Source organism: Tachypleus tridentatus, chromosome 3, assembly GCF_004210375.1.
Source record: "Tachypleus tridentatus isolate NWPU-2018 chromosome 3, ASM421037v1, whole genome shotgun sequence".
NCBI lineage: Eukaryota > Metazoa > Arthropoda > Merostomata > Xiphosura > Limulidae > Tachypleus > Tachypleus tridentatus.
Window position 1 is genome coordinate 101,891,058 of NC_134827.1, and position 26,171 is coordinate 101,917,228.

Here is a 26,171-nt window from a genome sequence, read left to right on the forward strand (position 1 = left end):
TTATTTTCGTTGTCTGAAGTTGCTGCAAACATGGTTTCTTTTGCATGTATGTAAATCGTAAGTCATGTGGCTGATTTCTATTAAGTTGCCATAATTTTGTCTTGTTATGGTCAAAATTCATTCTAGGCATACTCAAAGTGTTAATGTAAGTTACAGACCATTGCCATGTTGAGTAATTTACTTCAATCAGTGCTGACTATTAAATTAATGTGGGCTTATGTAAATTGGAGAAGCATTCATATCTTGCTTCTTAGTATAAGTACTTAATAGTTAATGCATGTTGCTTTCCAAGCTAGCTACATCTTTTAATTATTGTTGATTTATGATGTCAGGAAAACACGTATATGATCTACAAATTTAGTCAGGTGTAATAATTTAATGGATTTCTTTAATGTAAAAATCCTTTATTATTTGGACTATTTTTTGTAAAATACTGTTGCAAAGTAGATTTATTTTCATTGAAAACTAAATGCATTTTTGTCTCTAACTTTTTTTTTTAATTGTTCATTTAACGGCTGTTGGAAACATGTACTTACAGTTAAAAATTCTTGAATTGTTTCACAGTTGTATTTTTTTTACAGAACAAAAAGAAAACTTTTGACGTTAAACTTCAAATGATTCTTGCGATTTAGTTCCAAGAAAAATGCGTTTTTGTAGTTAACCCTTATTTGTTTTTCAGACTCAGAGTTAACTGTAGCCAAATGTTCTCAGCACTACGTATCGGAACCAATCCCAAATGGAATCCAACAGATCTAATCTCTAGTCGGAGGAGAAGAAGAATAGGAGAACTTACCAGTGATAGTTATCTTCTTATCAGTCGAAGGAGACGGTCCATTAAGTGTAAAGGCTTTTAAGTTTGTGTTTTTTATAATGTAATTTTTACATTGAACAGTTTCCTTCCTTAACAAAATTGTATTAATTAGTAGAAAAGCTATATACATCATATTTAAATCCAACTTCACTTTATCCCATGTCAGTAAAAAAAAAGTATACCATAGTTTGAATCAGTTAATACTGAATTAGAATTTATTAAGAGTTGTTTGTCTATTTTTTTTTCCATTTATCTAGGTTCCATTTCTTAGTTTTAGTGACTTTATGGTCAGTTTTGTCTTTTTTTTTCGACAGTATTGAAGCTATTGGACATGATTAACACAAATTTTAGTTTGGATTACATATTGGATATTTATTGCTGATATAATTACTGTCTTATTCGAATGATATTTGGTGCCAAAACATGAAATTCGAGTGTGATCTTTTCTTTCTTGTGTTATATGCATTTTCATTTTTATTTCAAAATGACAAACAGCTAGAAAAAAAGAATACATATTAAGTAAATCGTCAAGTATGTAATTGAAATATATCAACATAATCTTCAAAAACATTTATGTTTACATTAATCTACCAAGAGCATTCAGTGTTTCATGCTATAGATGAAGTAGCTTGTAGAAGTATTGAATGACTGGCCTACCTGTATTTTCTCTTAATAATCAAAACAAAAGTGTGTATCTGTGAAACATGTTTCATCGTTGAATAATTCTGTAAGTAGCATTGTTGTGTTTTGCCAACAGCTTACAGTGATGATGAAAGGAACCAAGCATCTGATGAGGAAAAACGTTTGGAAGATGACAATGATAAAAAAGAAGACAAAAACAGCCAAAACACAACAAAGAACAAAGTATCAGACACTGAAAACACTGGGGAAGTTGCTGGGAATGGTGATAACGAAGAAACAGTCAACACAAAAAAGTCTACGGTCAATCAGGAAAAAGCTGTTAAAGATAGTACTGGCCAGAAACAGCCATCAGGTGGCAAATATTTCACTGAAACAGATGTTATGGGAAAGAATATTCAAAGTAATGAGTGTTCTGGTGCTGTTTTGATACCAGTCAACAAGACAGGCAATGTTTATAGTTTTCAGGTAAAATCAGTTCCTTTTAATAATATTAAATTATAAGTTATTTGTGTATAATATTCTCAATTACAGTGAATGAATTGAATATTATAACAAACACAAGATCATATCTATTCTCGATAATAAACTGATTCAAAACCCTCCATTCAGAAGTGGTTTACTTATCGAATGCTACCGTCTTGATTGTATTTAGCTTCTGTTGAGATGTGGGCTCTGTGTTAATTTTAATCAGAGAGATGGTGTTTTTTTTTATGAAGATCCATGAGTTACTAGCTACTTTCATACATACTTTGTTACTAGATTATTAATTAAGTTGGACAAAAAGTAATGCTAGAAAAATATGTAATAATACTGTTGACGTATAAGGGTGGGGGACTTGAGCTAATTTTATTACCTAGCAGTTTAGTAGTTGTTTCAATAAGTATATTTATTATGGAGAAAGTCTTCCAGTTACTCCAGATTTGCTATTATAACTTCAGAAAATATAGTGTTACATAGATTCACAACTGATTTTTTTGTATGTATTAGTTTATTAATGTTTTTAATGACTCCATACTTCAAAATTATAATGTTAAACTATTTATTTTACTTTAGTTTTTTGTTTTGATTGGAGAGGATATCGACAAGGGACTTTACAGCTTATACTTCCATAACTGTGCTAACTACGAAACACAAGATCAGCCCACTGTGGTAAACCTAACTGTAAGTACTAAGTGCATTTTTAATTACTGCACAGTTTTATATACATTATCAGCATTTGCCAAATTGTAGTTTCAAGAAACAACTGCTAATATTTATGATTTGTAATAAATGTCTTTAGAGACCTGTAAACAAACTAGATAAAAACAAACATTTTTGTGTTTCTGAAAGTTAATCTTATTACCAACTAACTTTTTCACTACAGACTCGGTATGATATGCACCAGTTCGTCAGACTCGGTGTGATACGCACCAGTTCGTCATACTCGGTGTGATACGCACCAGTTCGTCATACTCGGTGTGATACGCACCAGTTCGTCATACTCGGTGTGATACGCACCAGTTCGTCAGACTCGATGTGATACGCACCAGTTCGTCATACTCGGTGTGATACGCACCAGTTCGTCATACTCGGTGTGATACGCACCAGTTCGTCAGACTCGGTGTGATATGCACCAGTTCGTCAGACTCGGTGTGATACGCACCAGTTCGTCAGACTCGGTGTGATACGCACCAGTTCGTCAGACTCGGTGTGATACGCACCAGTTCGTCAGACTCGGTATGATACGCACGGGTTCGTCTACACATTTGCACGTGTTAAGTACTTGTGCTATAACATTTGATACAGCATGTGTAGCTTTCACAACTTGGTAGACTTTCAGTAAATATTTTGTATATAAAAAATCAGATGTTTTTAGTGAAATATTTTTAGCAAAGATTTGTTTTTGAAAACAGTCTGTTTCATTACCAGTCTGAGTGCATTTCATGTTATGATTAAAAAATTATTCTTTGTCACCAAAATCTCAAACATTATTTGCATAATTTCTAGAACCTCTTAAATACATTTCAAACATTTATTTTCAATAAGACAATATTTTATGTTCTATTCTATAACTATGTGGGGTCTGTCACTTGACCAACTACATAGCAATTACAAAATAGTAGGAAACAGATATAAATTATGCTTTTTTCTTGCTAGAATGACTACATGTTATAACACTAAATACAAATGTTTAGTCTAAGTGGCATAAGTCTCATGACACTATATATTTACACATATATATTTATTATTTTTTATTATATTGACTTTCTAGTCTCGCTTAGCTGACACCACATAACTTGTATTGATGTGGTGCATGTAAACTCATGTTACATATCCAGTTATATAAAATTGACCATTAGTCTTCCCTGTCTTGGCTGTGTTTTAGTGGACTAGTATTTTGTAACATACAGTCACATTTCAATTATTATACATAGTATGTATGTACATACGTAGGTTATTACTATTTAGAAATAGAATATTAAACTTATTTTTCTCATCATACAGAACAATAAATCAAGAAGTAAAGCAAACAATTATATTTTCACTCTATGACCTGTGTTCTTGGTTGTTGCTAAGCCTTATAAAATTTTGCTTGTGGAGGATACCAAACAAAACGTTTTTTTTAGGTTTAATGTACATACAGTTGAATAACCAAAAACGTTGTAGATAACTGCACTGATACTATAGAATTCCACTAATTTATTAAACTTAGTAAGATGTATTTAGATTAAAAAATATCAAACTTAGGGCAGAATAAAGACACAACCTACCTCCTTGAAATCTTAGATTGAAAGAACGTGGTAACCTTTTAACAGATTTAAGTGGCTGAGAAAACTTTTCTGAGGACATTCTGAGCTATTGATTGGTTATTCACATGTCATATCATGAAGTGAGTATATATAAGGGATGGTTTTAAAAAATAGAGGTGAATGAGAATGCCATATCTCAGCAAAATAAAAAGATAAGAGGTTCTTACTTTATATTCTAGCTTATTGATATTAGTAACTTCAGTTACTATTTTATACTAAACTATAATATAGACTTGGTATTTTGACATCACAAACATCTAATTTTAAACAGCGCTGCATTCAACATATTACCTGACTTTATATTATGATGTCTTCTTTTAATATTTACTTTTAAATTAGAAAATTAACTTGCACATAATATTAAAGTTTGAATTATAATCTACAATTTGATTTCAGTCTTATTAACATAAATTCATAAAACAGTAGTTCAATAAAATTTTGAATGCAAGTCAACAAATTCCGTGACATGACCTTTGAACTGTGACCTGTCTCAAAAGGGTTAAGAAATTTGATGTAAAAAGAACATAAAAAGCTGAAATATTCATATTAATTGATATAACTCATAATAAATATGTCTTATTCATTTCACACCTTTAATAAGTTAAGGCACACAACAACTGGATAGGTATCCCTATGGGACAGCAGCAAGTTTATAGAGTTACAATGCTAAAATCTGGGATTTGATTCCCTGCAGCAATAATAGCAGATAGCCTAGTGTGGCTTTGCTGTAAAACAAACAAACAACAACTAAATGGAGAGGAGTAAAACAAAATTATTGTATGAAATGCTCTCATTAAAGCAGGAATTAGGGACCACCAAGGTTCTCTCTATGTTGTACTGCTTCACAACAATCAGTCAAGTGTTGTGCACTTCAATATTTCAGTTTTGCACATCCTCAGGAATGCTGAGGAGTCTCAAAACGTTTATGGCCTTAATGATTCTTGTAGTTGATAAGCTCAAAACCAAAATGACCAACTGTTGGCATTGCAAAGTGGTCTAATGATCCACGAGGGTTGATGGTTTTAAAATTAACCTGATTTCTAAAAAAAACTGATAGTGCTCATTGCCATGATGTTGGCACACATGAAAAAAATTGATTTTGCACACAAATTGAAAAATTAGGGGAACATTGGTGTTCACTCTATTTTGTTCTAGAATTGAGGAAAGTTAGTTGGTCGTATACTCTACTAAGCAAACCACCTGTCACAGAATGTCATTTTGGTGATATTTTTAACTCGCACTCAAATCAGTATTTCATGATTAGTAGTTCCTCTCTCTACTTGCATCAAATGGGATAATTCAGTGGTTTTAAACATTTTTTAAGTCATGTACCTCACCCTGTCTCCCTCCCCAGTTTAACCTTTGAGCCAGTAACATAGTTGTGATGCATGTCATATGTTTAAAAATGGAGAAAAGGCAAATCAAAAGAAATAATATTAGAATAAGTCAATAGTACAAGAATGCTGACACACTTGTACATTGTAACTCACCAAAACGTACATCTAATTCTGAGGTTTGGGGTTTCATGTAACCTTGGTTGGGAACATCTTTCCAGATGGGTCACAGGTGAAAGGCCATGTCATCGTATTTGTTGACTGGCATTCAAAATTTTATTAAACTACTATTTTATGAATTTATGTCATTAATTTTGGTATCAAAGTGCAGAAAATAATTCATATCTTCATATTATACGTTATTTAATTTCTTAATTTAAAAACAAATATAAAATAAATACACCTAAACTGATTTTTGTGTGTCAGGTGGTATGTTGAATGCAACACTGGTTCAAATTAAATGTTTGTGATGTCACAGAACAAAGTGTATAATTTTGTACAAACTACCAATACCGATGAGGATGAATGTAAACCAAGAACCTTTCATCTTTTATATTTGCTGAGCTATCACTATATTAAGTGAATTAAACACAGTGGCCCCATTCACCTCTTCACACTTTTGGAAGTAATCCTTTATATACACTAAATATGTGACATTTGAATAACAAATTGAAGATCAGAATGACTTCTTTCTGATTTTGTCAGTAATTTTTAAATATAATGGCATTCTCTCTTTCTTTCAAGACAAACCTTCATGCCGGTAAGTTGACTTTTTAGCCTGTTTCAAATTTCATATTTTTCAGACATAAATACAGCTTCATTATTAAACTTAATAAATTATAATGAAATTCTGTGATATCAATGAAGTAATTTATGATTTTTTACTTATTCAAATTTATAAATAAAACCTAAAAGAAATTATTTCATTTCACATCTTCTGCCCGTAAAATTTCGTAAGGCTTAGCAAGCTACAATAAGCAGCATTCAAATACAGGTGTTGTAACGAGAGGAAATAATTGTTTGCTTTACTTCTTTATTTACTGTTCTGTGTTTTGAGAAAAATAGGCTTAAGAAATTGTTTGGAAATAGTAATAACACAATATATAGAAATAGAAATCTAACTGTATATTACAGAATATTAGTCCACTAAATCACAGCCAAGACAGTCACTTTATAAATACTAAAGATCATTTTTACATTATAACAGTATATACAATGCAAGTGTTGGTAACAATTATGAAAACACTAAATACAATGCAAGTGTTGGTAACAATTATGAAAACACTAAATACAATGCAAGTATTGGTAACAATTATGAAAACACTAAATACAATGCAAGTATTGGTAACAATTATGAAAACACTAAATACAATGCAAGTATTGGTAACAATTATGAAAACACTAAATACAATGCAAGTATTGGTAACAATTATGAAAACACTAAATACAATGCAAGTGTCATCGTATTTTTCCTCTCTCCCTTCCTGTTATATGAAAATGAACAGGACCAGGGTACAGTCATATCTTGATAGTTTCACATTGTGTTTGATTGTCATTCATTCATTCATACAGTGTCAAACTAGTATAGTTCTGATTTGAAAAAAAGGATCACTGTTCCCAGCAGTATTAGGGTAAATGTACTCCTGTCTTCCAGGACATAATCACCACATCACAAACATATGAAAGACAGATTTTGGCCGGTAAAGGCTACTTTGTGTTTTAGGGGAGCTACACAGTATCTGAGGAGTGTGAGTGAAAGAGTTATCTCTGATAATGGAATCAGTTGTGATAGAAAATCCAAACTTACAAAAGTAGTGTTATGTAAGTCTGTACGTGATGCACAGCAAACCAGTGATTAACTGTGAGTACAAGTGTAAACATTACCATAAGAATGGCAAATTTCACAAAAGAATATACTTGTCTCATTCAGTATGCAGCTGCTCTAAAAATCATCACTTTGGAGAAATAACCAAATTCAAATTCTGAAATGGACATCAAACTATAATAACACTGATGATAAAAGGTGGTCTTACAGATTAATCCAAGTTCTAATTGTTTATCAACAATCAATGACACATTGTTCAAGGGCAAAGAAGATAATAGTACCACTGCCAGCATACCACATCTGTAGAGAAGTATGCTGGGACATCAATACTAGTATGAGTGTGACATCTCAGCTGATGATGTTGGATATCCACATATACCTGGTGGAACACTGACTGCTGTAGGTTCAAGCAGGTTCTTATCTGTCATTTTACTCTTTCATTGACATGATATGTTGAGCAGTGATACATCTTATAGTGAAACATTGATCCAAAGCATATTACAGATGTGGAGCAGTGATATCTTTATTGTATAAATCGATGGTGCCAACTCATAGCCATGACTTGGTCTGTACAAAGTCCTGATGTGACCATCAATGAGGTTTGAAGATTATTGTAAGCACTGAGGAAGTTGAAAGGTCTGCTGGACTGTGGACAATAATAACAGAACACTTGGAACAATATTTCATCTTCATCATTCATTGATTTATAATAGTATGAAACTAAATGTGCAGCTCTGCATAAAGTAGGTATAAAATTCCTAGTGCACTGTACAGCTTTTACAAGATCCTAGTGTATTGTACAGCTTGTACAAGATCCTAGTGTATTGTACAGCTTGTACAAGATCCTAGTGTATTGTACAGCTTGCACAAGATCCTAGTGTATTGTACAGCTTGCACAAGATCCTAGTGTATTGTACAGCTTGCACAAGATGCTAATGTATTGTACAGCTTGCACAAGATCCTAGTGTATTGTACAGCTTGCACAAGATGCTAATGTATTGTACAGCTTGCACAAGATCCTAGTGTATTGTACAGCTTGCACAAGATCCTAGTGTATTGTACAGCTTGCACAAGATCCTAGTGTATTCTACAGCTTGCACAAGATCCTAGTGTATTGTACAGCTTGCACAAGATTCTAGTGTATTGTACAGCTTGCACACGATCCTAGTGTATTGTACAGCTTGCACACGATCCTAGTGTATTGTACAGCTTGCACAAGATCCTAGTGTATTGTACAGCTTGCACACGATCCAAGTGTATTGTACAACTTGCACACGATCCTAGTGTATTGTACAGCTTGCACAAGATCCTAGTGTATTGTACAGCTTGCACACGATCCTAGTGTATTGTACAGCTTGCACAAGATCCTAGTGTATTGTACAGCTTGCACAAGATCCTAGTGTATTGTACAGCTTGCACAAGATCCTAGTGTATTGTACAGCTTGCACAAGATCCTAGTGTATTGTACAGCTTGCACAAGATCCTAGTGTATTGTACAGCTTGCACAAGATCCTAGTGTATTGTACAGCTTGCACAATATCCTAGTGTATTGTACAGCTTGCACACGATCCTAGTGTGTTCTACAGTTTAAACAAATTTCTATAGCACTCTATAGCTTATCACTTTTTCTTTTCCATTTTCTGTAATAATATATTGTACTTGTAGTAAATAAATTATTTACCATGAGTTTTTCATTTTTTGTTACACCTGTACTCGTATCGTCTGTATGTTTATTTTTATTTGGTATTGTATATATGTATGTGTTAATATTTTAGACTGGAAGTGACAGTATCTTTGTGCTGCTCTGAACTTCTAGTTTAACTGGAATTTTTTTCAGATGGTCATTACAGAAGAGAACCGAGGAATCTACCTATCAGCTGGAGAGATTCCCTTGCCTCAACTGTATTTTGGACTGTCCTTGATTTTCTTTAGTCTTGGCTGTTTTTGGATTTATGTTATAAGAAAGAAAAAGTAAGTTATATTTTACAATATGGATTCACTAAACACATTTTATAAACATTTTCTTGCCATTTTTTTTAATTTTTCAAATATTAATAGCGATCAGTGAAACACCGAGCACTTTTGTACAACAGAACCTGGATAAACATAGATCTACTAAAGTTGTTCTGTTAAAAAATATTAGTCTAGTTTTTCCACTTGTCCAATAACTTTCTTCATTTATTGACTTGTTTGAAATAATTGATTTTTGCATCTTTCCCTCATTAGCACAATGTCGTGTTTGAGGACTTGACACTGGTGAAGTAATTCTTGATGATGAGAAACCCACTTGAAATAAAAATGTATCTCAGAAGGGGTGGTATGGGTATTAACACTTTTACTGATAAAGCAGAGAACAATATTTCGACCATCCTAGGTCATCTTCTGGTTAACAAAAGAGATGCTAATCTGAAGATGACCTAGGAAGGTCGAAATGTTGTTCTCTGATGATCAGCAGGGGGGTTCATTCATAAAATCAATGATATTTGATGTAGAAAGCTTGACACAGCTTTTAAAACAAAACAAAAACTAAATATTAATGAAAATATGTCATGATTAAATCTATGTGGATAATATGATGGTGCTACCATACTCTGATTAAATCTATATGGATAATATGATGGTGCTACCATACTCTGATTAAATCTATATGGATAATATGATGGTGCTACCATACCTGATTAAATCTATATGGATAATATGATGGTGCTACCATACTCTGATTAAATCTATATGGATAATATGATGGTACTACCATACTCTGATTAAATCTATATGGATAATATGATGGTGCTACCATACTCTGATTAAATCTATATGGATAATATGATGGTACTACCATACTCTGATTAAATCTATATGGATAATATGATGGTGCTACCATACCTGATTAAATCTATATGGATAATATGATGGTGCTACCATACCTGATTAAATCTATATGGATAATATGATGGTACTACCATACTCTGATTAAATCTATATGGATAATATGATGGTACTACCATACCTGATTAAATCTATATGGATAATATGATGGTGCTACCATACCTGATTAAATCTATATGGATAATATGATGGTGCTACCATACTCTGATTAAATCTATATGGATAATATGATGGTGCTACCATACTCTGATTAAATCTATATGGATAATATGATGGTGCTACCATACTCTGATTAAATCTATATGGATAATATGATGGTGCTACCATACTCTGATTAAATCTATATGGATAATATGATGGTACTACCATACTCTGATTAAATCTATATGGATAATATGATGCTACTACCATACTCTGATTAAATCTATATGGATAATATGATGCTACTACCATACTCTGATTAAATCTATATGGATAATATGATGGTGCTACCATACTCTGATTAAATCTATATGGATAATATGATGGTGCTACCATACTCTGATTAAATCTATATGGATAATATGATGGTGCTACCATACTCTGATTAAATCTATATGGATAATATGATGGTGCTACCATACTCTGATTAAATCTATATGGATAATATGATGGTACTACCATACTCTGATTAAATCTATATGGATAATATGATGGTACTACCATACTCTGATTAAATCTATATGGATAATATGATGGTGCTACCATACTCTGATTAAATCTATATGGATAATATGATGGTGCTACCATACTCTGATTAAATCTATATGGATAATATGATGGTGCTACCATACTCTGATTAAATCTATATGGATAATATGATGGTGCTACCATACTCTGATTAAATCTATATGGATAAAATGATGGTGCTACCATACTCTGATTAAATCTATATGGATAATATGATGGTACTACCATACTCTGATTAAATCTATATGGATAATATGATGGTACTACCATACTCTGATTAAATCATACTTATTATATTAACACTTCATCACAGAAGTGGAATTTTTAATTTGAGAATTGCTAGGGACATCATCTTGTATCTGCTCCAACTTCAATGCTGCATCTTTGAGTTTTACTTTGCTGCTAGTTTTGAACAATATTAAATCTAATGAATTTTTATATACATGATTCCAATCCTTCTTTGAAAATAACAATACTGTTGTGCCCATTGTTTTGTTTTGCTGTTGCTGTGGTAATTAGTAGATGAATCTCTGATTCAGCTGATATGTCAAATTGATTGGGATATCTTTAAATAAGTTCTTCCCTCATCTGACCTGGACCCTACACTTAAACCATCACATTCACAACCACATCTAGAACATTTCAAACATGTTTTATGGCTACATCATTTTACTATAGAAGATAACTTCTCCACATTGGCTCTTGTGATCTTGGGGTCAAATTGTAGGTTCATCCAAGTGTCTGGTCCAGTGACCTAGATCTCAAAAAAAGTGTCAAATGTCATTTTTTGTGTAATCAAAAGGATTGAAACCTTTCTGGAATGGTTTTTTTAATCCACATCTAGATGCTGAACTGGCTCGTGTGGCAGGTGTTAAGTTGTTTTTATGGATAAATATGTAACCATCTTTTATAAGCACTACATTTAACCAGGTTTACCCAGCATCATGTAGTAGCAACCTCGTAAAGTGTTTTGTTTTTTTTTGTCCACAAACAAATAAATAATTTTTAAATTGAAAACTTCTTCCAATAATTTATAAGTACTTTATCAATGCAGGAATTGTTTGTCTGTACAAACTACTATTGTCTTTCAGTGTTTCATGTGGTCAGTGGCACGTTAGAAATGAATGTATTCACTTTTTTGTAAATGGCATTTACGATTTTTGTCAATTAATCAATTTTATTTTTCACAGGGAAGAAGCCTTTAAAATCCATTACTTAATGGGATTGTTGGTATTTCTGAAGTCTTTTTCTCTTCTCTTTCATGGGGTAAGTTTGTAACTTTATATTTCTAAAATAAAGGAGACAAACAGAACTCAGTTCATAAAAGGGATACTTCTTTGTAATTTCTCAGGTGGCTAATTCTCGAGTCTAGTGGAAGGCTTACTTCCAAGCTCATTTAAAGAATACTTAGAATGTTATTGAAGACTAAATTAGGCTTAGTTTGTATTTGAAGCACCAATCACTGAATTACTTATAATATGTAAAAGAGCATTTGTTGTGTCTTTATAAAAAAACATTTGTTGTATTTAGTATAAATTATGTAAAGCCAGCAGACAAAAATGATGATTTGAAAATCCCCACACAGTGCTACACGTAGCATGCTTCCTTGGGAAGGAATGTGGCCAAAATTTATTTACCATTTTTCTGTCTTACTTTTTGTATGTATTTAAAAAAAGTTATGAAATAAATAAATAAAAGTGGAAATCTCCATATCATTATACAGATATTATATATAATTTTTATATAGATATTTCTGTATAGTTTTTATAGGATTCACTGTTGTATAAATATCTATTAATTCTTTGTTTTTACAGATAAATTACTACTTTATAGCACGAGAAGGTTTCCACATTGAAACTTGGGCCGTGTTGTTCTACATAACACACCTGCAAGTATCAAAAATTAAACATTTGTTGTACTTAAGTCATTGTGTTATTTTTATTACCCCATCTGGTGAGAAAATTATTTTCAAAGTTGAAATATATGAATAAATTCAATGCACAAAGTGAATTAATTTGAAAACATTTTTTATTGTACTCAATTTGTGAATAGGAGAAGAATCAAAGTAATTGATCAAGATCGATCAAAATTGAATATCCATCTTTCTTGATTTCGACCATTGTTTTTGGCAGTAATTTAATAATGATTCATTTTGTATTATCTGCCAAATGTTGTATCAACCATTATTTGTCACATGTGTTACACTCTGAAAGAATCTCTTGAAACCTTGTTAAGGTAGGCACTTGTCTATTTATGAAAGCAATTTGTCGTGCTTATGAGAAATTGGTTATTACGTGCAAATTTGTAGCTCTTTAATAATAGGGGTTGTATTAGATTTGACAATACAGATATGCTGAAGGTATTATGCTATGCTGTAAAGTTACATGTTCTAATGTCTTTATTTTTATAGCTTGAAAGGAGCATTGCTGTTTGTCACTCTGGTACTAATAGGCACTGGTTGGACATTCATAAAGCATATCTTTGCTGACAAGGAAAAAAAAATTTTTGCCATCATTGTACCTCTTCAGGTGATGCATTTTATATCTATAGGTATTGTGAAATATGTCCCTAAACACACAACCATTTTGTATGTAGAATTACTGTGAAACCTAAGCACAGCACACACCTTATTGTTTCTGCCCTTAATTTATGTTTTGTTTGTTCAAGCACAATCATCACTTGTCTATAGAAACATTATTCTAATTCCTGGCTTGGTGATTTCAGCTAAGATACTTCAAATATGGTGGAATTTTACTTTGGAAGTGTGTATTTTCTTTCTTTCTGATTGTTAGTCTATTTTAATTCTTGTTCTTAAAGCTTAATTTCAAGTAAATTGTGAAAATTGAAAATTTTAGTTATTTTCATTGTTGTTACTTTCTCGTCTCCTGTTGCATTGGTGCTTTGATGATTTTCATTGTTTTTACTTCTTCATCTGCTGCTGTCTCACTTCTTTAATTATTTTTATTACTGCTCTTTAATCATCTGCTGTTGCCTTGCTACTATAACAGTTTCTGTTGCCTGGGACAGTATTTTTCTTATAGCGTATTTATAGGATTTAGAAATCTAGTAATAGTGCACAACAGTGTGTTACCATGTAAGCTGTGAAACTGTATATATGCAGTGGTCATATATCTTTTCCATACAAACATATATATATATATATTTGCAGGTATTGGCCAATGTTGCAGAAATTATCATGGAAGAGAGTGAAGAAGGTGAGGTCCAACACAGTGTTTGGAGGGAAGTTTTCATCTTAGTCGACCTGTTGTGCTGTGGAGCCATACTCTTTCCCATTGTGTGGTAGGCTTTCCTTCCTTAGCTCTACTTTCTTGAAGGATGTTTGCAGTTTCAAGAATCATTTAAATCTTATATTTAACTTCATTGTAGTGATTGTTTTTTCTAACAAACTTTCTACAAAACATTCAACAAAACTCAGCTGTTCCCTAGAGTGTGTCAGAGAAAATCCTTGGTAAACTGTACAATAAATAAGTGTTGTTGTTTTTTCAAGAAGATGTTTGGTTGGTTTCATTTAATTTTAAGTAAGTTTTATGGAACAGTAAACTACTGCCTGCTCATCTACTGTTGTCATGGCGTTCTTTAAAGTACGTTTAAACTAGGCAAAGCATTAGTTGATGTAATCACATAACTTCAGTACTATAGATATTTTCATAAAAGTTACCATCCATATATAAAACTAGTAAGACTTATCAGGTCTATAAATATTAGTTTGAAGAATTTTGAATAAAATATCTGTACCCTTATTGTGAATAGTAAGTGTACCTATTATTTCTACAACGTTTTTCAGTGAAAACACTTTATCCTAATTTAACATTGATATTTGCTGTACTTAGCTTCAACCTAATAAATAATTACTAAGACGGTTTTCTTACTTTTTTTTTTAACCGTAATTAGGTTCATACAGGTGTAGTTAAAACTGCAAGAAAAGTTCAAAATATTGTCATTAAAATGTCTTTTTATTACTATTATCAGCTAATGTTTTAAGGTTACCACTCCCTCTTCAAAAATAACAGCATAAAATAATTATATATCAAAGTTTTTGCTTTATCCACAGTTTAAAAAAAAATTTTAGCTGATCTTTAAAATGAGAGATAAAAAGACCTAACTTGTGTACACTTGCATAAACTTTTTACTTTTAGGTCCATCAGACACCTCCGAGAAGCTTCCCAGACTGATGGAAAAGCTGCAGTCAACTTGCAGAAACTCAAACTCTTTAGGCACTTTTATGTCATGGTTAGATAATTTATAATTGTTTCTTACATAAAGATGTCACATTCGAGTGGCAGAACAGAACAATAAACCATAAATTATATATATAGTATTATGTCATATTGAAAGAACTTTGAATATACAGATCAATGGGTCGCATGACTTAATATAAAGTCCTGATACAATGGAATGTGTCAGAACTACATTTTGATATTGTGCAGATAGTGTAATTCAAGATAAATGTACCACTTTTGGGAATGGCAAAAGCCATTTCTTGCTTAAAATATTCATTTGCTCAAATCACAATAATATGTTCAGATGGGGGATATTCTTTTAACGTATTAGTGTTGGGAAAAAAGGAAAATAGATCATCCAGAAAATAGTCTAAAAAGAGGTCTACCTTTGCTGTGGTAAGCATAGTGCAGCATTTTGCAACAGGCCAGAAAACAATAACTCGTAGACCAGTGGAAAAAACGTCGTCACTACACTTTAGGTAATAGTAGTTAGTGATGACTTTTTCCACTCGTCTATGAGTTGTTTTCTTGCCTGTTTTCTTAATCAAGAAGGATTGACATCCCAAAAGCAGCATACATGACATGTGCACAAATAACTCTTGAAAATATTTTTTCGACCATATGTACCTGAAGCAGATAGAAAATGAAACAGGTATTTATGCTATTCTGTGTAAAGGCATACCATTCAAACTGCTGGAGACATCATCTATAGATTTCTGTAGGATTGTGTCACTTGTGTATACTGAGACAGTGGTTAGCACTGCTGGACTGGGAATCTGTGGTTTTGTGATTCACATTTCATTTCTGCAAAAACATGCTTGACAAATTTGGACCGTGGGTGTAATATACAAGAAAAATGGTCAAATCCCACTGTTCTGTCAGATGAAAGTTAGCATGTGTGGGTGTCAGTGTATTGCTGTCAATTCAATATAAGAGACAGATACTCTTAAATAACCATTGCTTAGCTTTTAATAAGTACCTAAACACAATATGCCTCACCTAGTTGTGAATCACAGTTAATATTGATGTAGGGCCTGGCAATAGCTTAACCTCACCCCTAGAAATAGAGGTCAGTAAAATATGTACTTGTTTTTAGATGTCTTGGTTTATTTATGTGTGAATTAGAGGTGTCAGTTTTTCATTGCTATGAAACTATGCTAACGTTATTTTACTAGACAAGGCCCAAATATTGTTATAACTAAAAAAATTCCAAACTAACCTTCAAATCAAGTTAAATTGTGACATCTTTTAACCCATTCACTGCACATCATATAATGAAATCCAATTTTTAATTTTTTATATCCTTAAAAACACTGAATAATAAGAGAGACATTAAATATAAACAGTCCTCAAACACACAATCTTCTGCACGTCTTGTTCTTGTAGACATTTTTAGAATTATTTTCAGTTGTTTTTTTAAATCTAGATTCTGATTGGCTCCATTGACTAAATGGCTGTCTTGTACAGATAAGAAAAAAGAACTAAGTGGCATGTCTGGTCATTACCACAAGATTTCACCTTCATCAAAAGCATGGAGATTTGTTTTTTATCATTTTGTTTATAAAATTGAAACTACACAGTTCAAGAATTAACGTCCAAAACAAACAATATACGTATGTATTAATTTAAAAGTTTAATTCCTTTATATTTTTGAAGAAATGCATCCTCCTCTTCTTCTGAGGATCAGTCACTGGCCTCAACCAAAAAACTGATTTATTATGAATTATGATGTTGGTCTCCATTATAATTTAATCCTTTGACTGCAGCTGCTTTAGTGCACGTGGAACTTGTGTGAGCTGTATGCTGTTTAAGGCACACTTGCATTTAACTACCAGAGGTGTATCTTACCCTTAATGGCAACTCGGCAGTCAGCAAGTTAAACAAGTAGTATCTAGCAGTGAACTAATCATGGTAAATTATACTGAAATGTCAGGCTTTCCTGGACAAGATCTTTGTCACATACAGCTGTGTAACTTAGATGAGAAATCTATTATTATGATGCTTTATAACCTTACATACTGCATATATGTTTATTAAAGTAAAAATATGTATATATACTTACCAGTTAATTCTGTTGTAAAAGATAGAGATAATTGATTTTTGGTTGGTTAGTAGAGAAAATGATGAAATGTTTCTGTAGATGGATCTCTAACATCTTTATTTCTATACTTCAGATTATCTGCTATATCTACTTCACCAGGATTATTGTGTATCTCCTCAAGGTACGATTCTGCTTTATTACTGTAGATAAATGATTGAATGTTTCATCTGGGTACTTTTAATGTAGTATTTCCTGAGTATTGTTTGATTAAAATAATGTAGACCACATGCATGGGTAACCAATAATCTGTGTAAACCACATGCATAGGTAACCAGTAATCTGTGTAAACCACATGCATGGGTAACCAGTAATCTGTGTAAACCACATGCATGGGTAACCAGTAATCTGTGTAAACCACATGCATGGGTAACCAGTAATCTGTGTAAACCACATGCATGGGTAACCAGTAATCTGTGTAGACCACATGCATGGGTAACCAGAGACACTGAATTTTCATTTTTAATGCTGTTGAAAGATTTCATGACTGCTTACAATTCCTTGTAGAGTTTTGCTACTTTGAAAGAGTTAAACATTTTGCTAATGTTTTTTTTTATTATAACAATTAACCGTATTGTGTTAACAGGATCAAAATTAGTATGATGTGGCATGTGGTACAAATAGTGCTGATAGTAATAAAATAGAAACAAAAGAATTAGAAAGATGCAACAATTTTCAGTTATTTATCAAAGCTACAGAATGTTTGATAATACGTTTCAGTTATTTATCAAAGCTGCAGAATGTTTGATAATACGTTTCAGTTATTTATCAAAGCTACAGAATGTTTGATAATACGTTTCAGTTATTTATCAAAGCTACAGAATGTTTGATAATACGTTTCAGTTATTTATCAAAGCTACAGAATGTTTGATAATACGTTTCAGTTATTTATCAAAGCTACAGAATGTTTGATAATACGTTTCAGTTATTTATCAAAGCTACAGAATGTTTGATAATAATGTGTTTTAAGTAACAGGGAAAAGTTTTCAGTTAAAAAAAAAGTTACATCCATATTGTTAAATCCCCCTAGTATCCCCCTGAGTCAAAGGGTCAGTTATTTTACAAAATTACATTAAAAATCCAATTAAACAATTTTCTTATCAGTGTATATAGCTTACAATTCAAAGTTTTATTTTATGTAAGTTTTGAATTCTTAATTTCAAAACGAAATGTTTAAACAAATTATCAACTTCTTTGTATCACATGATGTACCTGTGCTCTGAATTGCCCATTTTAAATTTCCTTTTTACCCTTATATGACCCATTTAAACAATTATAGTTATTGACAAGCATAATATAAATCCTAGCTTCTTGCCAAATCTGTGTGTTGTGCCTCTGCTATTTAATGATGTCTTTCAAAAATATATCTGTAATTCTTTCTGGTATTTGCTGTTGGATCATGTGTAATGAACAGAAGGAGAAAGTTGATACTTGTCAGATGAGTTTGGATGTTACTTCATTTTGGTGCTTGTAATTAGGTAGTTGGCTTCATTTTCATTATTTGCACTCATCAAAAACAACTAACACAGTGGAAGGAATTAGCCAAGGGTCATAAATATTACAAGCAAAGTATAATAACAGAACCATAAATTTGCATAAAATTCATGTGAAAAGATAAACAGTTAAAGCTTTGAATACAAGAAATACACAAAACACGGAAATTATATGTCAAAAGAAGGAAAGTATTGTTTGTTTTATTTGGTATTTTTCAACTTTTACTTCATTTTACAGCTAATGTTAGGATACACAAACCAGGTGATAAAGTGTAAAGCTTTACTAGAATGAACTTTTGATATTAATTTAGGAGATTCTACACGTTATGCAAACGAAGTATGAAAACTTCATGATGCAAATGTATTTGTATTCTTAGCTTGAAAAATAATTTTGCACTTAGACCAGTCACAGTCTGGGTCAAACTAACTCGGTACATTCACAGACCAGTCAGGTAAAAATACTTCATAAAAAAATTCTGATATTTTTGACACCACAGGTTCATGGTGTTTACCATAAGCTTGTCAAGGTTCATGAAGATGTGCTTCTTAAATAAAGTTTGGAGAATGGGTGGGAAAGGAAACTTTATTGGAAACGTGTAGCATCTCAACAAGCTCATCAAAATGTTCTATATTTGTAACAAAATTTTCTTTGCTGCACATTCAAGCCATCTCCAGACTTTTCCAAAAGCGAGTTTGTTATCATCAAGTTTGAGTACATTTGGTAACTTCAGATTAATATTAATTCCCCAGTACATTATAGATCCAATAGACCAATTCATACATATAGTGTTAAGAAGACTACAGAATCTCATCAGTTACTTACTTTAAAAATATTCTACAGGACTAACATCTAATGAAGACATGCTGGAAGTGTTCTGTATTGTATAAGCACAGTGTGAAGTCCATAAACATGTCTAACTCTTCGTACTGTGCTTTACCTTGAAGTTTATAACCAGAATACACAATAAACAGGAGCAGTATCTGTAAATGAGCTCTAAGTTGCTGATGTTAGGATGAATTTAGTATAATCAGTTGAACTCCAGATCAAAAGTACAACTAATTCATTGTGTACGTACGTTATAATAATACTCAGAATGTTGTCTGTCCTAAAAGTGCACATGCAACTTACTATCTAAATGCTCACATGTGTGTACTTCATTTCTATGAAGATAAACAAAAGATGGAGGTTTATATACTTGATGATGAGAAACCCACTTGAAATAAAAATGTATCTCAGAATGGCTGGTATGGGTATTAATACTTTTATTGATGAGCAGAGAACAATGTTTTCACTTTCCTAGGTCATCTTCAGGTTAACAAAGAGGTATATATACTTAAGCACAACAATTTATCAAGCTTTTAAAAAAACTAATGTAATTTGCACAAATTACAGTGTTAACTTATCTCAACTGAACATAGGCTGTACTTAATGAAGGCTTAACTAAGGATAGGCCTAAGACAAATGGACTCGTAGATTTCAGTTTGTGCAATCAGAATTATTTTGCATTATTTTATAAATCCTCTATTTAGAGAATTAATGTTGCAATAAAGATACTAATTTGACTGCAAATGTTTTGCAAGTCTCTGTTAGTTTATATTAATATTAAATGTTTTTCATATCTCTGCTGGTTTATATAAATATCAAATGTTTTGTGTGTGTGTCTGCTAGTTTATGTAAATATTAAATAATTTGCAGGTCTCTGTTAGTATGTATTATTAGTGATAAAAAAAAAATAGTCAGTGGGATCAGTAATTACTGAAAATGATAAATTATCAAACTCGTTAACTTTGAAATTGATGCAGTTTGTTTGATTCTAATATTTTAAGACACTTGCTTTGGGTCACTGACCGATAAGGACATTTTAAACTGTGTATTCTCTATCAAGAAACTGCAATATTAACTTTTCATTTCTCAGATTACTCTGCCTTTCCAGTATGAGTGGCTGGATGAGTTTTTTAAAGAAGGAGCCACACTTTCATTCTTTGTTCTGACTGGTTACAATTTCCGCCCTACTCTCAGAAACCCTTATTTCCGGCTATCTCAAGATGATCCAGATCTAGAAATGGAAGAGGTGTAAGTACAACTCTGGTTTCTCTGTTTGTCTAACCTAAGATCGCAGTGAACCCAGAAGTGGGTTTGTTGTATTGCTGTTGCTAATGTAATTTTAAACAGTTTTAAATTAAATATCGCATCTTACAGAAGAAAAAAGATTAGTCTGCAAATCAGATTAGGCTTCACAAAAGCATTAACATATTTTGATAAATTAAATAAAAGATTATTGTTTATTTTAGTATAAAATTAGAAAACTGTAGTTAATTAAGAGGATTGGTTTCTATTTATAAGTATTAAAATGATGTAGAGTTTGGTTTTTAACTGTCCGTTGTTTTCAGGGCCTGTCTGTATTGAACATCTGGTTTATATAACCAGAATTTTTGATGTATTTAAATCAGAATGTCACTGTAGTCAGTATGTTGTTGGTTCTTAAAATATTCACCAATAGAAGACTTATCTTTATTTGGATTTAACACAGTAAAAACTGTTACTAAGTTGTCAGCAAAAGTTCATTTCTTCCTGTTCCATATAACACCATGAAAGAGTTAATGAGTGAATGGTTACACACTTTTATTAGAAAAGAACATTATAAACTTGTATGTTTTTGACTTAAATATTGCAACAATTATTGAAATGCTAAATGTATCGTATACTTTATTGTTTAGTGGAATTAAATGTGTTTAATTAGATTAAAAGGAGCCTACATTCCCTAAAAGAGTGGTTGTTGGCACTCTATACACCATTTTTGAAATTGTTAGGTAGAGCCAGTGTTTGAAGTGGTGGAAAGAGAAAGTAGGGTTGTTTGAGAGATTTTTGAATTTGAGTATTATAATTGTTTTTCTTGTATATTGCTTATTTATTATCACAGAAGTCACATAAATATAAGAAATTAGAAACTTGTGTTAGATAAGGTAACACAATGGAAAATATTAACACTCCTACGAAAAGACGTTTCTAGTCCTGATTTCTCCAAGCCTGTTCCCCTGGCTGTCGTTTTGCTAGATAGTAGATCTAGTGATTAGCACGTGGTTATGAACACTGTCATACTGATCGAGCCTGCAGCAAACAGATTGACTCGCTCCTTTTGTGGGCTATTTTGTCTCCTTTTTTTTAAGAAAAACAAATGTAGTTTCTCCCCCCAGTCCCTTGTTGTCATGAATGTTTTCTGAATAGTGCACAGTCTGCTAAACAATATCAGAAGGGTTTTGGGCCATCATGAAAAGAAGTGGGGCATCCTAACTCATTCCAGTCTTGTTCAAGTAAAGGATACAGCCCTAGAAATAAAGTGTTCATCAGCTATTTCCAGCAAAGTTTTATTCTTCATTTGTCAAATTTTCATAGTTCTTTAGATAAAAACAAAGAAAGAGTTTAGTTTACTTAAATTTAAGAACTTAACATTTGTAACTAGTGAAGAAAAGTCTAAAAACAGACAACATTTTTACCAGAGAAAACAGGTTATCGTGGTTGGAAAAATGTCATCTAAACATAGATTTTATTACTGCTTTGTTTGTTTGTTGTTTTTTTCAATAATTAGGACATTGATACTTTAGATCAGTGTCTAGAAATTATAGTTATTGAGTTGTCTTATAACAGATCGTGAAATTAAAGGACTTCAGAAGTTAAAAGATCAGAAGTTCTACTTTAATTCCTTTTGCAATCTCCTAAAGAGCAATGTTGGGTGTGAGAAGAACACTTAGAAAGCTTTGTTTTCTCCTTAGGGTTACTAAAACGGGGCTGACTGAAGGCATTTCCAAGAATGTGGAATCAAGAAACCATGGTGGGAATTCGAGAGTTTCTCAACGAGAAATAAATCATGAAGATGACTAATGTTAAAAGATACAAACCTATCATGTGAAATTTTGATGTTTTGTTTTTGTTAATGAAATTCCATTATGCACAGTTTAACAAACAAATTCAGTTAATTGTTGAATAGGTTGTTTGGAAATTAGTTTCATACCCATTCACAATACCTCTCACCACAGAAAGCAACAGTGAAAGAAAAATATGAAATGATATAATATTACTGAGCTATTATTAAGCATTGTCTTTCATTTTGGTAGTTTCACAGTAGTAAAAACCTTTTTAAGTTTTATTAATGTGACTCTTTACATAGGGACCCACTCAAGCATCTTAATAAACCTCTTTGTTTTTATAGTTGATTGTAGCTTTTGAACACCAGATTTTTTCGTTACTGCTTTGTATTTTGTCAACAGTCTGATAATGTACAGTAGATTTATAAAACTTAAATAATGTAAGGTCACTGTATGCAGTAATTAAGCAGTCAAAAACTAGTTATGACATCATTTTTTGCAATTAAAGGATTAGTTATTTTTTTCTGAAATATAAGCTTACCCATCTGAAACATGACATACAGGAGTCAGTAATAAAGTAAGTAATTATTTGAAACTATTGAGATCTGAAAGTGTGATAGCTCCAGGTAATAATGCTCGGTAAATTCAAGTAGAAAATTGTATTAAGTTTATATTATCAAATTCTTTGGATATACTTCAGAATGTCTTACACATCGAGCATTTTTATATTCTCTCTATATAGAGTTTCCAATGTTTTTGTAATATTCTGGAGACATTTTTCCTATAATACTGTTGGCAACCAAGTGAGTACAGACAGGTCACTTGTTCACTGTGAGAACAATACTTTATGTATGTCATATTTTGCTCCAGTGCAGTGAGATTAAATGGATGGCTGTGTATAGATGTAGGTACTGAACTGAAAACAGAACAACAATAAATATTTATTGTCTTAACTTGTTGATATTAGGTAAATTATTGTTTTGAAATGTTTACTGTCCAAAGTTATGTTTTGGTCAGTGTATTTGACCATCACTTGACATTATTCTGAAATAGGTGAAAGTGAATTAATAAAAGAGTTCAACACTGTGTTGTGTGTTCCTTTCTCTAAATCTGTATTGCTGGATGTATCACAATGTATCAATGACATATGAAGCCCAATTCTGAATAGTTTTAAACATTGTTTTGCTAGCAGTTTTAGATGAGAACTGAGTGGGTTTAAATATAAAAATACCTTTAAAGACTCTGATGTACAATTTTTCTATCAACATTCTGTCTTGGAAAGACATGTTAAATTGCAAAACATTTTGAATGTTTATGTTTTAAACTCTTACATTTTTGCATGTTTGAAGGAACAGAGATATGCTGTTCGACTGAGTCCACATTATGTTTAACTGTCGTAAGTCCCCAAGCTTACTGATGAGTTGTCCATTAGGTGAGGAACATTTTTAAATTTAGATTTTGGTTGCACATATGTCCCTTCTGTGAGTAACAGTTTAATGACACTGGCCACCTGCAATTAATAAAGATATGAGTGAAACCAGCTAAGAAATATAATTTCATTAATTTCCTCCCACATTTAAAATAGCATACAAAATTTATGTTCGAGGTAAGTTTATATGTATATAATACGTTCTAAAAGAAAAAAAATTTTTATTTAACAACTTACTTGTAGTTTTGGTTTTCTTAAGTAACCGTTGAGAAACTCGTGTTCAAATAAATTTAAGAACTTGAAAATGTTTCTCTTATCTGTGAGAAAACAATGAGTAGGTAAGATTCTTCTTCTTATCATATTGTAAACATTAAACTGTCTGATTTGTGTACAATATTTATAGTTGTATTACTACTACCTTTTTGTAAGAGGCTAGTTGTGCGCAGTCTGTATATACACACTGTTTAAACTATAGCTTATAAGAATGTGTCTGATTTGTGTAGTGAAATAAAATCCCTTAATAGGCTTCTCTAAATAGTGTTTGCAAAGATGGACTGTGGTGGTGAAGTTAGTCAGTTTCTTTGAGTTGAAAGCCATTATTTCAACAACTGTTGCTTAAGTACCAATTGGTATGTCAGACTAAGAAATCTAAAAACATCTAGCCCAAGTCTTTACATAGATTGTGGAGTCAGAAAGGCTTTAGCTTTAAGAACATGTTAGTTGTTTGGGGTTTTACTTTCCAGTTTGGTTCATGATAGAAATATGCTGGAAGGAATAACAAGAAGTACCGAGACATAATAACTGAATCATCAGATGACCGTGATTCTCACCGATAACTGAATCATCAGATGACCGTGATTCTCATCGATAACTGAATCATCAGGTGACAGTGATTCTCACCGATAACTGAATCATCAGATGACAGTGATTCTCACCGATAACTGAATCATCAGGTGACAGTGATTCTCACCGATAACTGAATCATCAGATGACAGTGATTCTCACCGACAACTGAATCATCAGATGACAGTGATTCTCACCGATAACTGAATCATCAGGTGACAGTGATTCTCACCGATAACTGAATCGTCAGGTGACAGTGATTCTCACCGATAACTGAATCATCAGGTGACAGTGATTCTGACCGATAACTGAATCATCAAATGACAGTGATTCTGACCGATAACTGAATCATCAAATGACTGATTCTGACCAAAAACTGACTCATCAAATGACAGTGATTCTTACCGATAACTGAATCATCAAATAAGATAAACTTTGAAAGAGTTCTTCACTAAATCTGACGTTTATATTTTTTCCAGTCGTTTGTCATAAAGTGTAAAGCTTTGCTGTTGTTTTCTTATGATGTACATTTTCAAGTGTTCTCTAAGAAGTTAAAATAGTTTCTCATTGGCTTGATTTACCCTACATGATGCAGAAAAATGTAAAAGTTGCTCAAACTGGAGTGAGTTTGGTGTGCCAAAAACTTTTGTGGTTAACTATGTATGTGGTTGGTATTTGAAAAACAGTGTTAGCTTTTCACAGTGTAGATTTTTGGTGCTGAGACAACCTATAGTATATTTTGTCATTTATTTATTTAAAATATGTTATCTATTACTTTGCAAGTCTTAGCATAACTTATTTTGAACGTGTGCTATGGAACGTGTGCTCAATAAATTGATGGGTAAAAAAATAAAATAAATGGGGGTGTTTGATAAAAGTATAAAGTAAGTTTCGTTTTACTACCACCAGGTGGTTAAAACACTCGAATCGTAATCCGAGGGTCGCGGGTTCGAATCCCCATCACACCAAACATGCTCGCCCTTTCAGACGTGGGGGCGTTATAATGTGACGATCAGTCCCACTACTCGTTGGTAAAAGAGTAGCCTAAGAGTTGGTGGTGGGTGGTGATGACTTGCTGCCTTCCCTCTAGTCTTACACTTCTAAATTAGGGACGGCTAGCGCAGATAGCCCTCGAGTAGCTTTGTGCGAAGTTCATAACAAACCAATTCAAGAAGATAAAGAAAGGA

The 26,171-nt window shown here is 32.2% G+C and overlaps 1 protein-coding gene across 1 annotated transcript in view; it reads left to right on the forward strand.

Annotated features, from left to right (window-relative positions):
• Window positions 1-23,798, forward strand: part of LOC143247625 (protein GPR107-like) — a 28,161-nt gene extending 4,363 nt beyond the window's left edge. The window contains exons 5-16 of the mRNA XM_076495966.1: window positions 680-840; window positions 1,569-1,918; window positions 2,507-2,614; window positions 9,239-9,372; window positions 12,207-12,282; window positions 12,831-12,904; window positions 13,427-13,544; window positions 14,186-14,316; window positions 15,174-15,267; window positions 17,432-17,479; window positions 20,765-20,922; window positions 22,620-23,798. Of these exons, the coding sequence (XP_076352081.1) occupies window positions 680-840; window positions 1,569-1,918; window positions 2,507-2,614; window positions 9,239-9,372; window positions 12,207-12,282; window positions 12,831-12,904; window positions 13,427-13,544; window positions 14,186-14,316; window positions 15,174-15,267; window positions 17,432-17,479; window positions 20,765-20,922; window positions 22,620-22,728 (1,561 nt within the window). The 3' untranslated portion in view covers window positions 22,729-23,798. The remainder of the gene's footprint in view (window positions 1-679; window positions 841-1,568; window positions 1,919-2,506; window positions 2,615-9,238; window positions 9,373-12,206; window positions 12,283-12,830; window positions 12,905-13,426; window positions 13,545-14,185; window positions 14,317-15,173; window positions 15,268-17,431; window positions 17,480-20,764; window positions 20,923-22,619) is intronic.
• Window positions 23,799-26,171: the final 2,373 nt, after the last annotated feature.